The 15739-nt window shown below is 48.1% G+C and overlaps 5 protein-coding genes across 5 annotated transcripts; 3 read left to right on the top strand and 2 right to left on the bottom strand.

Annotated features, from left to right (window-relative positions):
* Nucleotides 1-418: 418 nt before the first annotated feature.
* On the top strand, nt 419-958 carry SERLADRAFT_458411 (uncharacterized protein; the record flags this gene model as incomplete). The annotated part of the gene is made up of 1 exon (XM_007314164.1): nt 419-958. A coding segment is annotated over one exon (192 nt), but the record flags the coding sequence as incomplete, so codon positions are not given.
* A 334-nt stretch (nt 959-1292) lies between these two features.
* SERLADRAFT_458408 (uncharacterized protein) lies at nt 1293-4423 on the top strand (the record flags this gene model as incomplete). Its single annotated transcript, XM_007314163.1, has 13 exons — nt 1293-1369; nt 1433-1635; nt 1695-1797; nt 1861-1945; nt 2000-2069; nt 2121-2211; nt 2263-2406; nt 2460-2551; nt 2602-2785; nt 2847-2994; nt 3051-3070; nt 3132-3739; nt 3817-4423. The coding sequence occupies 10 exons, from the start codon at nt 1740-1742 to the stop codon at nt 3161-3163; spliced, it is 924 nt and encodes a 307-aa protein (XP_007314225.1).
* A 1664-nt stretch (nt 4424-6087) lies between these two features.
* Nucleotides 6088-8442, bottom strand: SERLADRAFT_458400 (uncharacterized protein; the record flags this gene model as incomplete). The annotated part of the gene is made up of 3 exons (XM_007314162.1): nt 6088-7091; nt 7153-8138; nt 8217-8442. The coding sequence occupies 3 exons, from the start codon at nt 8251-8253 to the stop codon at nt 6489-6491; spliced, it is 1626 nt and encodes a 541-aa protein (XP_007314224.1).
* Nucleotides 8443-11454: 3012 nt separating this feature from the next.
* SERLADRAFT_458397 (uncharacterized protein) lies at nt 11455-12264 on the bottom strand (the record flags this gene model as incomplete). The annotated part of the gene is made up of 1 exon (XM_007314161.1): nt 11455-12264. One exon carries the CDS (start codon nt 12080-12082, stop codon nt 11789-11791), a length of 294 nt encoding a protein of 97 aa, XP_007314223.1.
* A 2456-nt stretch (nt 12265-14720) lies between these two features.
* Nucleotides 14721-15610, top strand: SERLADRAFT_458396 (uncharacterized protein; the record flags this gene model as incomplete). The annotated part of the gene is made up of 4 exons (XM_007314160.1): nt 14721-14825; nt 14892-15117; nt 15176-15450; nt 15501-15610. The coding sequence occupies 2 exons, from the start codon at nt 14790-14792 to the stop codon at nt 15009-15011; spliced, it is 156 nt and encodes a 51-aa protein (XP_007314222.1).
* Nucleotides 15611-15739: the final 129 nt, after the last annotated feature.

Here is a 15739-nt window from a genome sequence, read left to right as displayed (position 1 = left end):
TGCGTATCTTTCCTCGCCTCATAGACTTGACTATCAGATCAACTAAAGTTTCCTCCTCGTTAATGGCATTCTTCGATGTCTTGCCGTCTTTGCTCGAATCGCTCTGCATCCGGGTTCAGGATGGATTTCAGCCCGGTGTTCTCAGGTCTGCGTTGAAGAGGTTGTCTCACAGGCCCCTCTGTGGGTCCTTGACGAATTTATCGATATGGGAAGGAATGAACACTCAAGCTCGAACCTATGTTTTTCGCTACAACACTATCAAGTATCTATTCAACTTTCCCAAGCTTCTGTCTCTTACTCTCGAACTGCAATCCGTACTTTCATTGGGAGATGGGGTATGCAATGAAATAGCTGAAGCATGGCCCGACTTACGTTTGCTTCATCTTTGCGAGATTTGTTATCGTAGTGCGCAGCCCAGGATTACCCTCGACGGTGTCACTTCTTTACTGGCAGGATGTCGCAAGCTAGAGTCTCTGGCGTTGTGCATCGACGCTCGCACTATTCCGACTGGACCGCTCCCTGCACCTCGTCACGAAACTCTTCGCTTCTTCTTCGGTGGAGGCTCGCTGTTGGATGATCCGAATCTGGTAGCCAGATATCTATCTCAACTCCTACCCTCCACGGTCTCGTGCAGACAGAGTCCTGTTGCACCGATTTTCTCCATGCCTACCAGGATACGGCTTGCACAAGAGGGAGGCTGGCTGAGGGTCGGCAGGTTGCTATCTGAGGGTTCTCTTCCCTTAGAAAGGGAAGAATTGGGTGGAAATGACGAAAACGAAAACGATCCATATTCTGCGGACTTGGATGCTCAGGACAAATGAAGAACTGATGATCAATATTATTACAGTGATGACAGCGCTCATCTCCTCTACCTATTTGTATATTTCATATTTTGTGTCCTCTCTGACTCGATTCACGGAAACGAAACTCCCGCAACTTGAGCGGTGGTTGGTGACAATGGCTAGAACATAAGGTCATGTAAAACTTGAAATGAATGAAAGCTAATCGTAAGTAACATCATGATACCAAAAACCAGAAAGTACATCTACACAGCATGTTCTATAGCTTTTAATCCACTCAAAATTTATATCTCTGACTCGTCCATCCGCAAGCTCTATTATGGCTCCTCATTATCCCTAATCTCTAACGCTGGCTATCATTACTGAGAAACAGCTGCTGGTATACGAACAAATACTAATGATTGACGATCACTGGCCAAACATCATAGGATCAGTCCAGTGCACGTGGTGGCGCTCAGGCTGGAAAGTGTTACTAGTACGCCAAATCACATGCATCTCTACGAGTGCAACAGTACTGGATAGCATACGCTTCAAGTTTTCTGAATCACACACACACTCAAGGATTACAGGTAGGTCATCTACATATAACGAAATGGAGAGAAAAGCAGCACGGGTACGACTTGAACTTGAAGGAACGTCGCAGTACAAAGTACATTCGGAATCTCCAAACCGGTTGCAATACACTTGCCACGAGATAGCATGACGATGCCATCTCATCAGTTGGACAAGATAACGACGGTTTTCTAGGGACCATATAAAAGCCCCTTGTGGCAAACCCAGCCATCAGCCCAGATAACCAACGCCGTACGACTAGTATACCCACGAATTTGAACAGGTATGTCGAAGCTCGCTCCTTCTTTGGTCAACGGCTGACATTTTATCCGTGACTTGGAGTACCAGAGAACTCACAGACTTCAGACTTGGAGACCAGAAATCACTATGTCCACCCCACTCATCAAGCTCAATAGCGGTTTTGATATTCCTGCAGTAGGCTTTGGTACACAAATCTTTATTCTGACACCAACTCAGCACTCACCTTCCTTTCTTTTGTTCATTCAAGGAACATGGCAGTCCAAGCCCAATGAGGTCTCCAACGCAGTTGAAGTCGCCCTCAGAAGTGGTTACCGACACATTGACTGCGCCTGGTATGTCTCCAAGTCTCCGAAGCTAACATTCTCGGCCTTAAGATACCTAATCAGGCTATACGGAAATGAAAAAGAAGTAGGAGAGGGTATTCGCGCGTCTGGTGTACCGAGATCAGAGATATTTGTGAGTGGCCTAGGTATCCAGTGAACTTACACATTCCAATTGTTTCCCTAGATCACCAGCAAAGTTTGGTGCACTTTCTTCAGCAAGATCCAGGATGGACTCGATCAAACTCTCGCGAACCTTGGAACCGACTATGTTGACCGTGAGCAGATTGGGCTGTAGCTTATCCCTTCACTGACATTTTGGAGTATAGTTTATCTTTTGCACTGGCCTGTTGCTTTAAATCCAAACGGAAATCACCCTGTCTTCCCGATGAATTCAACTGGAACTTTCGACGTCGATGCTTCTTGTGACCTCGAGTCGTCGTGGAAAGGAATGGAAGCATTGTTGAAAGACGGTCCGTGGTTTATGTTGCTCTCAGGAATCAGTCATGACCGATATTTTGAATAGGCAAAGTCAAAAGTATCGGGGTATCCAATTTCTCGCAAAAGAAGCTGGAGGAGCTATTGCCCAAGGCAGAAATAGTCCCCGCCGTTAATCAGGTGAGTAAGCACGAGGCCTACGGTCGATGAATCTTACAGATTTTTTTTAGCTTGAGTTGAATATCTACAATCCTGAGTTGAAACTCGTGGAATATGTCAAATCTAAGGGTATCGTCGTGGAAGCCTACTCACCTTTGGGTTCTACAAATTCTCCTCTGCTCAGCGACGAGATTGCTACTCAAATTGCTAATAAACATGCTATTCCAGTTCCTGACGTACTGCTCGGATACATCCGTACGTAGTCCTTGGCTTGTATGCCCGTGATATACTCTGATGAATCTATATTGGTACCCAGTCGCAAAAGGCATGGTCGTTCTTCCGAAGTCCGTCACTCCTTCCCGTATCGAGTCGAACTTGAAGGGTGCCTTGGGTGCTTCTCAGGTATTGACGCAAGAGGATATCGAGAAACTAGATAGCGTTGCGGCGAGTGGGAAACAGAAGAGGTGAGTCGTACTCATGGTATCTCGTCAGTGATACTCATCTTCCGGGCTTCCGCCAGGTTTCTCTTGCCTCCTTTTGGTACGTTACCCCTCGTTTATTGTTTCAAGTATCACGTATGCTGAACATTTGATCTTCTCAGGCGTCGACTTGGGTTTCGACAATTGGCCATGAAGGACACGGGAAGATAATGAGGTATTCACATCAGGCCCGCAGTCTGTAAATGTATTATCGGATAAAGTTATGAATTTTCTCTATATTGATATGACAGCTCTAAGACCAAACGACAAGTGTGTTCGAGAAATAAGCCATGCGTCACACTGCACGAGACTACAATAGTTCCCTCGAGGCACGACTTCTGGCCCGCTGAGTTTAGGCTAGAATGTACGATGCGATCCCTGACCGGATGCTCGTCTTCTTTTAGTATCACCGGGAGCACCTCAAGAACGTGGGTGAAACGTGTCCATTGCCATCTCGACAATCGAAACGTGGATATTTACATGACATCGGCCAACGGGGTGTACAATGCAACCCGTAGCTAACGTAGCGGGACCGATGCAAGCTGGTTTTCCGATACCATCGTCGCGGTAGTGCACATCCCCATAGCAAGACGCGATCAATGAAGTGATTAACAACCATTGTACATCGATTTGACTTCTGATATAGAGAAATGGGTTTCGCGAACATCGAGGTGGGGGAAACCCGGGAGCTCGGAAACGCGCTTTCCAATGGTCCTGCAGATTCTCCGCACTGACATTCCCGTCACCGTCGGGCGAATGATTTGTATTATGAATTTATGACTGTCTTGGAAGACAATAGCAACTTACCAGGGACGAGGTACGTGGATTCGAGTGTGTGAAGGGAGAACGCGGAGGTGGAATTCACTTTGACTATATTGGCGAGCCAGCAGATGATTCCTACAAACATAGTAGCCGGAGCAATCCTTATCAAGTGCAGCGCCGCACAGAGTGATGGTAAAAATCCGCGAGCAGCGCCGACCAAGTATTCAATTGCCAAATATACCGCGGGGAGGAGTAATAAGATGTGCAGAAAGATTAGATGTGACCTGGTCTGATAAAGGTGCACATGGTGCACAATTTCGTCCGCAAACCCCGGCGCGGCCAAAAGAAATGGGAATTTACGGTTTTGGTCCCACCTTCAAGGTTCTGCTTTCAGAAGTAGAGTTAAATGCCCGCATCTGATATAAAGAGCAAAACAAAAGGCGAGAAGCAGAAGGGCGTCCTAAAAAGGCAACTCGGCGCGAGTATGATGGGTGGCGATTTGACACGACGACAAGGACGGATAAATTGCAAACGTCTTTTGGAAAGATCAAAGAGAGGTGTAAGGTTTCTGAAGCCGCGGATTTGCATCTTCCCTCGATCGCAGATGACGAAGGCACAGGTCGAAAATAGCTGCGGTCCCGTGTGTTTTCCCTGTTTCCTGACATGTCTTCGTGTACAATCGCTGCACGACATACAAGATCAAGAGTGACAATGTACCAAAATCGTCTTCATCAGAGGCACCAAAAGTGGTGAATTGTAGCGCGGAGAAATAACAGTCGTCTTATTTTTCATAAGAGCGGGAAATGCGGAGATATCGTCAGACGCGGCATCACGTGAGTCAGAGAGCTGGACGTTAGAGGAAGTTGCCCAATAGATTACACATTCCACCCGGACGAGATGGATTCATAGCGGCAAGATAGAAGCGAATTCATGATTATAATCTATCCCCGAATATTTTGATGAGCGCAAGGTTGCCGCGGGGCAGAGGGCCCAAAGAGAAGATGAGCGGCGGGGGGCTGATAGTGCGGTTTAAGTTAGGTTACCGCAGCACGAGTGTTTGTAGAATGCGGGAGTAGAGGAAACGTGCAGCATCGACCGTGAAGAGCGTGGAATAATCAGGATAGAATGATTTGACATATTTCCATCGAATTTTTGGGTAATAACGAGAAAGAAAAAATGAGGCGGAGCATGAGTTGAACTAAACACGTACTTGAGGGCTAGCGATATGGTTATCTAGTAATAAAGCATGCAACGACCATCCTAGTACGGATTATTTGAGTAAGACGATGTTAAGAAGCCGAGAATGTCGTTGTGATTAGAAATCGGATAGAAGCCAAACAAAGGCGTTGGGATATTTTCAATTTGGGCTATGAGGGACACCTATTCACCCCGAGAGTGGATGAGGCCCTTATTTCAGTCGGTGGATATGAGGCTAGGCCTAAAGACCAGATGAATCGCACGATCCACGTAGGTAAAGGACGGTCTTGTAGAGGCGAATAACCTAGGCGGTATTTGGCACTTTGTGGCGCTCTGGATGAGGAAGGCGGAGCCAAGAGTCAGGTGAAACTGACTAGTGCAGTCAGCTTAGACGATGATGGTAATGATATCAAACACGCACAACTGGTTCGTTTATATAAACCTAAGGACTTCATGTACAAAAGCTCACCAGCAATGTTGGCTTGGAGACGACAGCAGTTGACAGCATCGCCAGTATTACAAGCTTGAGTAACGTTTGTCGTTGAGGTTTGAGGCAGCTGGTCAACGTCTGCTGCAGCGAGGGCGCAGGAGTATGGATGCCATAGACAAGGCTCAGAACTGCATGGAAACTTGAGGAGCATGTAACCTATACGCGTCACGTCGGTCACGTGCACACCTCACCGCACCTGCCCTGAACAATGCAAAAGGTAGTTGTGGCAACGTCATTCTGCAATGTGGAAACCGTCAACCAGAGCGTGCGGTTTGTTGTAACCATTCTTTCTTTGTCCCCACCATGTCCTTCACCAATTATTGCACCAGAAGAGCGAGACATCAGTCTGAATCAGCGCTCGTAAGAACATCAGGCGGAAATAATCCAATCAAGTACACCTGATGGGCGTAAGAGGCCTATCACAACCTTCTTTCATTTCCGGGTTAGGCCACTATACCAGGTCGTATTGAACGTAAAGTTTCGTGGCGTTTTACTCCACTGCATGGGCAAGAACATTCATTAGTTTCTGATAAGCTCCACTGTCGCGTTGACCGTTTTGTTTCGACAGTCTAGATTTAGGCGGGTCAGGTCTTGTCTCGACGCGTCTGTGGTTACTTCACGACTCAATGCATACAATCAGTTTACGTTCAGTCTAAAAGACATCGATTGTGCTGCGCTTGACCTCGGTACGTACAACTCGTATAAGTAATGAAAAAAGTTACAACAACCGGGGTATATGCGTGGCGGTGGGTGACCAAGGTATCATGAAGTGAAAATGGATGGTGGGGGATTCGTGGGGCGTGAGCATAAAAAACATAATGCTGTGGGAGATCCATCCGTAGATGAGGTGAGTGGGACTATAAACAAAAAGCTATCACTACACTAATCCAACAACAATATCCACATAAACAAGAATAATACAAGATAGAAGAGAAGTTGAAATCGTAACGGCAGCGCAGCAAGTATAGGAATGTACATGCGTCCATGCAAGAGTTCAGACCGATGATGCCAGCATCCATCGGTAGGGTAATCAGAATCCGTGCGCAATCATGTCGCTCAGGTCGAACAGCTGCTCGTATGGCTCTTGGTTCTGGGTATTATCGCCGTAGTGATGAGCATGGTTAAAGGGATCCTGATAGTCCACATGGTAGGACGTCGATGGTAGTGACGCAACGAGCTGCGACATATCATCTCCAAATTTCGGTAGTCCAAGCTCAATTGCGGGGATCGAGTTCAAATCGAAATCGTCGTTGAGCAGCATGTCTCCACTGCCGCCCCAAGTCGCTGTGCTATCCCATCCATAATCGGGATAAGCGTGATGCATATCGAGATGTGCATTGTTTGATTGCGAGTCGGGCGAGCACGATGTATTCTGAAGGTCATGAGAAGCTTCGTGGAAGGAGAAAGCTGCCGCTGGTAGAGCTTCATGTGGTGTGAATGGCCCTGAGTGCGGCGAAGGTGGCCCAGAAGAACCAGAAGTAACAGACGATGCCGGTGAAGCGATCTGCTGAGAAGGTCGGAGCAATGAACTGCCATCCGGCATCGTGAGAGGATGTAAGATTGGCAGATTGTTCTTTTCCGCTGTAGGTGTCTGAGCTGATAGATCATACATTCCTTGGTAGAACCCTTCGGACTGCTCATACGAAGGACAATCAGCTACAGTAAGACAAACGCTGGAGATGTGGACTACTCACGTTCATGCTAGACGCAAAGTGCATATTGCATTGCTGCGTGAATGCCGCGTGGGGCATTAGATTATTATCGTTTGGTGGCGCGTAATCGAATTGCAACGTAGACGATTCCAGCGAGTGGTCTGGATGTGAAGAGCGCCGGCTTATCATTGGAAGCAAAGACGGCGAGGTCGGACAAGAGGGCATGTAAAGGCTGGGAATTTGGATCATCTGTCGTCCAAGAGGTGGCGTAGGAGCCGATGCTGAGCGTCCATGCTTCGTGGCAGTCGGTGGCGAGAGCGGTAACATGAACGAGATATTGCTCTCCGTATCGGTCTCGTGCTCGTACTCTCCTCTCTTCCCTTTCGCAGCCTTTCCCTTCCTATCCTTCGTGCGCTGCGGGCGATATACATAATTGGGATACATCGCCTCATGCTCCTTCTTTTTCTCTTTTGCCAGCTCCTCCCAATACAAGCGTTCCTCAGGTGAGAGTGCTTTCCACTGTTGGCTGATCGTCTTCGACAGATCGGCTTGCCGCTGCTTCTTTGTGGGCCCATCAACGGGAGATATTGCCGCGGCCTCTTCTTGTGCAAGCTGACGATCTTCGCAGCACTTTCTCCGGAAGAGTATGAACGCATTCTCTGGTCGCTTGATATAGTCCTCATCGCCCTTTTTAGGCCGACGTTCGACATCGCTGCATATCGACGACTTGCGCCGTTTGTGCGTGGATGCTGGAGATGTTGGATTTGTGGATACAGTCGTAACGGACGATGATGATGAAAAGAATGTCGATGATGCGATTGATGACGATGAAGGAGAAACGGGTGAAAGAGTGCGAAGGAGCGTGGGGGGAGTGCAAAGCGTCCTGAGGTCTGGCTCGAAGGGCGAGGAAGAAGGCGAAGAGAAAGGAGTGGTCTCGTTTTTGTTAATAGGGAAGGTGAAGGCGCGCGGCGTCGGTGAAATGATGGCTAAGGTCGGGGGTTGTAATGTGTCCGTTGTCACTTCGAGTGCTAGAGGGAAGGTGAGTGGTCAGCGACAGTATTTTTGCAGATCACCTTTGTTTTCTGGATATAGGATGAATGGCTCACATCGAGAAGGGGTATCGCGAGTGCGTTGGGCAGGCATGATTGTTCAGTCGGCGAGCTACAGAACAATGGCTGCTAGGTGAGCAAACTCGTTCTGGGAAAGGGGATGAATGGGATGGATGGATGAGGGGGGGGATAATGAGGTTTCGCAGGTGCAGAACGAGTTACTGAATGGTTTTCTTTGTCTCACAAGCGCGATCAGGGCAGAACAATTGAGCTGGTGGGGCACAAAAGCGAAAACAATACGAAGGGCTTGTTATATACTCTCGATCAATTTCGATTAGTTTGGAAGGGTCGAAAGTTCCGTCGAACCTAATTCCCTCCCCATCCAACCAAGCACGAGCCTTGGTTTCGTAAGCTCACAGCCGGGTTCTCTTTCATTGTCTCATCCAAAAATGGATCTGTGAGGGACGTATGTCCAGATATGGGATGGGATGTGTTGATGTCAGCCCAGCATCCATTCTGTCACCAAACACAGCCAAGCAGAGCATTATTGTCTTTTCGCCGTCTGACTGCTTCTTCGGCCTCCAGTGCTCCGGCTACTTTCCCCGGAATTATGTACTGGCTCCGCTGTTATCTCAGAAATATTCCATTTGCGACAAATCTCGTGCTGACTCGGTAAATACAGTAAATACCCACGTAATCTGCCTGCATTGTCTTGCTTCCCGCGGCATGCGAGTAAAGTTTATCTGCATCCCTCCGCCGACGCACCAGCGCACTGGGCCAGCCCTGTTCATCTTACGCGGAACTTGCGCTTTTCATGCATGGTCCACCCGATGTTTCCTCGCATACCACATCTACAGACGATTCGTGATTTGCATGCCATCTGAGGGCTCTATCGGGCTCTATCTCTGATCTGGCCTATTCAGACTGCTCTTTCAGGCATACATGACCCATGCGTTCGTCCGCATTTCTCAACCAGGAATGAGCCACCAAATCTCATGGGACTAATCACTTGACTCTACGAGTCATCGGTGCAGAAAAAGGAAATTCCTGCTCAAACACCTGGATACTACGCCCTGTGGCTGTGCGCTCGTGCTTTTGGCATGTCCGTGTCCCTCCACTGGTGGCAAGAATACCGTCCACTAGAACTGCTTTCCGTAGCCTTCGCGCGCCTCCCCGAACGCGCATCAGGCCTGTGTTCTCCCGCCCTCCTCAGCACCTCCCATTCAAAATACCACTCCCGTGGACATTGCCGCCGCTTTGCCACGCCCAACTGGGGTATGCGCTTTCGCACCGGTATCGATTTCATTTCCCTTATCGATTTTCAGTGTATTTTGTGCCCTACGGTCCCCTCCGCCTACAATTGCGCCCAAGGGTGGAGTTTTGCCGTAATGCTATACAATGTTGAGCTCAATACATAGACAGAGATCATGTTGCATCGGACCGTAGGTCCACACACACTCGATGAGTCTCACATCACCTGTGAGTTCACTTTGATGCGCTTGACATATTTTATGTACTGTGTTGCAGAGGACGCTATGACGCCATCGTATTTTTGGCCTAGCACAGGTTATTTGTCAAGCAAAGGCTCCTCTCGTTACTCTCATCTTTGCACGTATCCTCCTATCCCTTTCGTTCCGTCGAATCCGTTCCCTCTACTCGGATGATGATCGCACGCGCAGTAGCTCTGCTATGAGGCACCGCTTGGAACCACGGCCATACCTCGTTCCGGTGCTGATTGGCATATCGGTCTCTCCGGTCCTACCATTCTCGTAAAAAGCATTCGAATCAGTCACCTGCGTATGTGGGAGGGACGTTGACCAAACTCTTACGGTGTATATCGCGCGGGTTTACTGACGATTTGGGCATATCTGTTTTGCACGTGTGCGCCCCTCCGAGTCCTAGATCCGTTCGTCCCGCTCGTACATGGGTCTGCTATTTTTTGCCATGCGTTTATCTATGACCGCGGAAATGTTTGCAAAGCTTGCGCACGAGGGTTAGAAAGCCGGTCAATACATAAATTTGGTGGGAGACCGTATGTCGTAAGTGGACAGGTGTGTGTGAATTCGCTCGAGGGGCTGACTACACAGGTACCGGGCAACAGCCCACAGTGCGTCATACCTGATCGAGGTTCTATCATACCGTCAAAAACAAACATAAGAAAACTACTGTTGATGGGCTGCAGGATATGGAGCAGGTTGTACAGCACGAGAGCGCAAGTAGTTTGGTTTACCGGAGCATACCCAGTGCGCGTAGCAAAAGAGGCGCGATCCTAACCAAAAATGCGATATTTAAATTTGGTGCCGTACCTCCTCGAAGGCGGAAGCAAATCCGGATTCAAAAAAAATAGACCACATTTTTTTGACCCCGCATGTGCCGGCATATCGGCATATCATACCGATGACATGGGTTGCCGTATTGCGTGCACAGCTTCGTGCCAGCGCTCCTAGGAATTTCTGCTCTCATATGTTCAAACCTGAAGGTATTACGGTCCGCAAAAAGTGAATGGTTCGCGTATTCGTGTCGCAAACGATGATGCAATTGCTATGGAATGTGATAGGACCGGTTGTATCAAGTTGCCATCTTTTCGTTATCAGCCAGAAATCATTGCGTTCCGTACCGTCAGGAAAAGTACCATCAGTTCATAACATCCCAGCCTTATTCAAACATCCAATATCAGCCCCAGGCGCTGGAAACATCCGTCCAAACAATACCGCGCTATACCGCAAGCATCGAGCGTCGGACGGTCGGAGGAGGTATACACTATACACAAATACACATCCATGCTAGTGTCCAGCACCCAAAGTGGCTATAGCTGAGAAGGTGATTAGCTTATGACAGGTTGCTCTGCTTCGTGATCAATGGAGAGTTCCAGTTTTTTCCTCGAAGGTCCAAGTGCAGTAATTTGGCAACCGGGATGTGTACACAGTTAGGGTCCTCTACACTAAGAAGGAGAAATATGGAGGAGATATGATGATCCGTACTGATATCTGTCATTGAATTGAGCGGCCGCCCTGTACTCCTCCCCTACATTCTCGTTCGATGGAACAAAGCGGGGAGGCAATTCATTCGATGGCACTGATGATAATGATGATGCTGACGGTGCCAGGAACTAAGCAAGATAAAGATAAAGCAGAGCCCAGTGCTGAGCGCTGAGCCCACAGATCACTGGCAAAAAGCTGATTTCACATCGACCGATCGTGATCTGACAGCCGAAACCGCCGCGAGGACGGGCCAAGCCGGATATATATGGTGATAGCACACGAGACTGTCCGTGATGGCATGTCAATGATGCCCTGAGGCTGGGCGACACACTGGCAGTATTTATCAAGGAAGACATAGTAGACCAGTGCTATACGAAAATTTCGTAGGCTTTGCTCAACCAATAGCTACTTCGAAGCTCACTTCGGTCATAGGCACCACAGGCAATGAATGACAGACCGTGTGGGCTATGAATGGTCTGATACATTACTCTGTTTCTGCTGAAAGGCTACAGCCCTGTCAAACTCGTGCAAATGTGATCGTAAGCGATATCTTTTTGCCTTGAGGCAAAAATAATATACCGTACGACTCGTCATTGCAGTTCCAGCACTTTCAGGACAAATCCCAGGTATGGCACTCTGCGAACATTACTACTGACACCACTCAGTCTCAGCGCACAAGATCCTCCTACCCTCAGTCTCTTCACATACTGATAAGATGTCACAGAAGTTATCATTCCATACTCTATCACAGGACCAGCAATCTCGCACCCTGCACATGCTTAGATCGCCAGGTGACAACCTGGGCATGTGCGACCCAGTATCTCGGACAGCAGGGAGAAACGCCCATTTCGCAAGTGTGGGATAGATGACGGAATGACTCGAGCTCACCGTGTCAATATGGGAGTCTGGATTCGTTCCTGTGGCCTTCCTTCCTGCGTCCATGTCCGGAACTCCATGATGGGAAACGTGAATGGGGAAAGGGGGGCCGTTGAGACTCCCGTTCGGGCAATATGGTGGTCCATGCGCAGTTTGCGTTGTCGATTCGACTTGATACGGGGAGCTTAGAGAAAGCAGGTAAGCTCGTCCATGTACCTGAAGAAGCAATCAACTCCAGCGCAGGAAAAGCAACTCCATTGATGTGGCGCAGGATGAAAAGAATGATGGGACGGCCGTGGTTCTACTGAATGTATACTCATATGGGTGATGCGAAAAGCGAGGTACCCACCGTCGTTTCGTGTGTATTCATGTCATACTAGATTCTGCAGGGTAGGTCCTTCCTTAGACATATACTTGGAACAATGGCTGACAGCATATCGTTTCACATATCAGCGTGAATCTCCATGGGTCATATCTCCAGTCCAGTCCCAGGAAATGTCTAACCAGAGTCGCTGCAAGCCAAGAACAGCGAACAATGAGCAAGGTCATGTCGGCAGCAGGATGTGGGAATACACGTGTATACGAAATGCCCGGCGGCGAAATCGAAGGCGATTTGAGGCGTGAAGTACGGAAGGTATGATGTCCTAATTTGCATGGCACCGCGAGAGGTGGGATCTATTAAAGATGTCTGTGCGAGTCAGAAATGAGATTACGAACGGCGAGGCAGATACGGCAGGTGGATGAGCTTCGGACAGGCAGATACTTGATGTGGAAAATGACTCGGGCGCGAAGTCAGCATGTTCTTCGCTTCTTTCCTTATCCAACAGCCCATGTGCTATATCTAGGCGGGTATTCATGATAGTTCGTTGGAAAAGAAATAAGAGACCTCTAGCAATGCAGAAACGTACACTTAATTGCCGTTTATACGACACATAAGGTTGGAAGTCCTACTTCCATTTAATGCGAAAAGAGTTGTCGATAAGACTACAGAAAACTTGCAAGGTAGGTGATAATAGAATCAGATGTGACTCAGTGTGTAACTGCTCCAGAGTACTGTTCCCATATGGTGTGGCGTAAAAGAGAACCAGATTCTGATCAGATGACAATGGGACGTTTGCACCTCTCCACGCGGAGAACTTCATGTGAGATGAGGGAGAGTTGCGAATGACAAAGTGGAAATATTAGGCACAGCACCAGGCAAAACTATTGGAAGCACACGGGCTGTTCCAGTAGTAACGATAACTCGGAAGAAGACAGAAAGCTAGTCGCCGTGTAGAACAGTCAGAGTCACAATCAATAGCGTGTATATTTTGTTTCAAGTTGACTGGCTTGATGACGGTGGAGACGCGTCTTCGGTCCCAGATAATATCAAGATACAGGTACTATTCCAAAACCTGGAGGCACGGCACCTATGTGGAAGTTTGAATCTCCGGGCTGTATCATACATGACAAACAATGGGGATCAGTTAAACCATTTTATTGATGGGTACTCACCATAATTTAGCCATCCTGTCGCCTTGACTCTGACTTCTGCGATGATAAAACGTGAACTTGAAAGAAGTGCTGATCACGGTAATTTTTTTGAACATGACACTCCAAAAAAGGAGAGAACGAGGGGCAGGTGGGAGGCTATGAGCAAGAAGGCACAGCTTCGGAAGCCTCCGAGACGTAAATAGGTTGCAGCTTGCTTGGTAGGTAAAAATAACACTGCGTTCATAAGTCACTGCCTCACAATACATGAATACTAGCAACCACTCACAGATCATGCTTCGAAGGGTTTACGGGTACTAATCATGTTCGCAGCACAGCGCATAGCCAGCGGGTAACACGGTGTGCACAATTCAAAATTCAGGGGCAAGTATGACTGTTGATCGTCACATCTTACGCAGACACGAATTCAGTCCATTCCTGGCGCACAATGGCTGAACGTAAGAAGTGAATATACAGGTCCTAAACGCCGTCAACACAAACTTTTCTTCAGATTCGAACAACTCACATAGATTTACTCCGGAAAGACACGAAATCAATTCGCACTTGCAAAGCAAAGCGAGGTTCTTTGCGTCCGAACATCGCAGTGCATAGCCAGCATGTATCCCGAAGTTAGGCTGATGAAACGTCAGGAAGAAATTATGAGCGACTTCCACAATCTCACACTGGTATGACCGCTCCTACAGTACGATGGCTAAACATGAAAGTTGAGCCTACAGAAACATGCAATACGGTCTCTTTTGTTTGAAGCGGACTGACTCGATCTGAGAAATATTGACAGAATGACGCCTCGCACTCATGCAGTCGACTCCAATGAAGCTCTTGTGCCTCAGGACGCTATCATATAGCGTACGACTAACCCATTAGGATCCGGAAGCATGATGTATCTCACGACGATGTATGACCTTTCCTGGCAGACAATGGCTAGCAAGGCATGACACTGTAGAAAAAGTTGACATATCTATCAAATTCAACTCTGAATTGCAAGACGTACAGGTGATGGTATTGCATCCTATGCATTTATAGCATGTAATCAATCGAAGACGAGTGGATAGGTCTCACCGAAAATATTTTCGTGCATGGCCACGATGGAGCGCATGAGTTAGTAATGTCGTGTTCGGGCTCTTCCAGGAGTGCACAAATCCAGGGGTAAATGGACAGCCAGCGCCTCGTGGACTGACAGTAAATCGACATGGTACAGCTTTGGCCGAGTATTCTACAACGGGGAACAACATAATGACCGGCCTTGACAGCAGTACATGCACAGTCGACGATCCAAGGTGGCATGAAAAATCCAATGTATCTGTATCTGTGGCATAAACAAGGAACGCATCATCGAAACAACAGTAAGCATGCATCGCTGATGATGATCAGATCAGGTACTCACTGGTTGTCGTCGAGCTGCTGTTCAGTATACACGCGGCTCCCGACGCGCCATCAGAAAACATACGTCTACATGCAGCTACATCAGCAAACTAAGTATGTTGGTGCACATCAACTATACTAGGGCTAGTAACGGTGCGATCAGTGGGCCAGGAAGCCCAAAGGTTGCCCGACGGTGCAGGAAATGAAGCCGCATAACGTTACACGTGTAACGTCAGCGAGTTGATAATGTCTGTAAGGTCCTATCCCCATACGCATCGATGATAAGGTTTGATCCTCGGGCAAAAGTACAACAGAAAATCCAGGGGAATACTCCTCACTGGCAGACGCAGACAGACAAGCTGGAGGCTGCTGGCTCCCCCAAGGATCATGTAGACCACCCGTCGCAGACGACCAACCATTTCATTAATTCTCCTCACGAGGTGGTGATATGAGATCAGATTCGAAGTCATGAGATGTTGGTGCCGCAGCTTTAGATATCGCACCCGCAAGGTGGACGAGGCCAGGCACAAAGACTTGGGCGGGTAGCCTTCCTGCTAGGCTGACTTACAGCATCGAACTAGGTGATACCAAAGGTTTCTGATCTTGTTCTATTAATTTCGTCGGAACGCAGGAAAAGTTCAGCATTGTATCCTTACGCCATTAGCGAGCCCATCGGTGACTGTATCCTCGTTAAACCAGAACAAAGCAAAGAGCATAGCGAGGATCTGTCGAGCAGCGGCCACGGCGCATTCAAGCCAATTCCATATCGTTCAGAAGTCTACATCACCCCTGAAGCTGAATCGATGATGGTGACGGAGAATGACCAAACATCTAAATGACATCCTTCGAATACGAAGCTTGAGGACAAAG

This window comes from Serpula lacrymans (assembly GCF_000218685.1).
Source record: "Serpula lacrymans var. lacrymans S7.9 unplaced genomic scaffold SERLAscaffold_2, whole genome shotgun sequence".
Taxonomy (NCBI): domain Eukaryota; kingdom Fungi; phylum Basidiomycota; class Agaricomycetes; order Boletales; family Serpulaceae; genus Serpula; species Serpula lacrymans.
The sequence above is the reverse complement of the archived record's forward strand: the minus strand, read 5'-3'. Positions and strand labels throughout refer to the sequence as shown.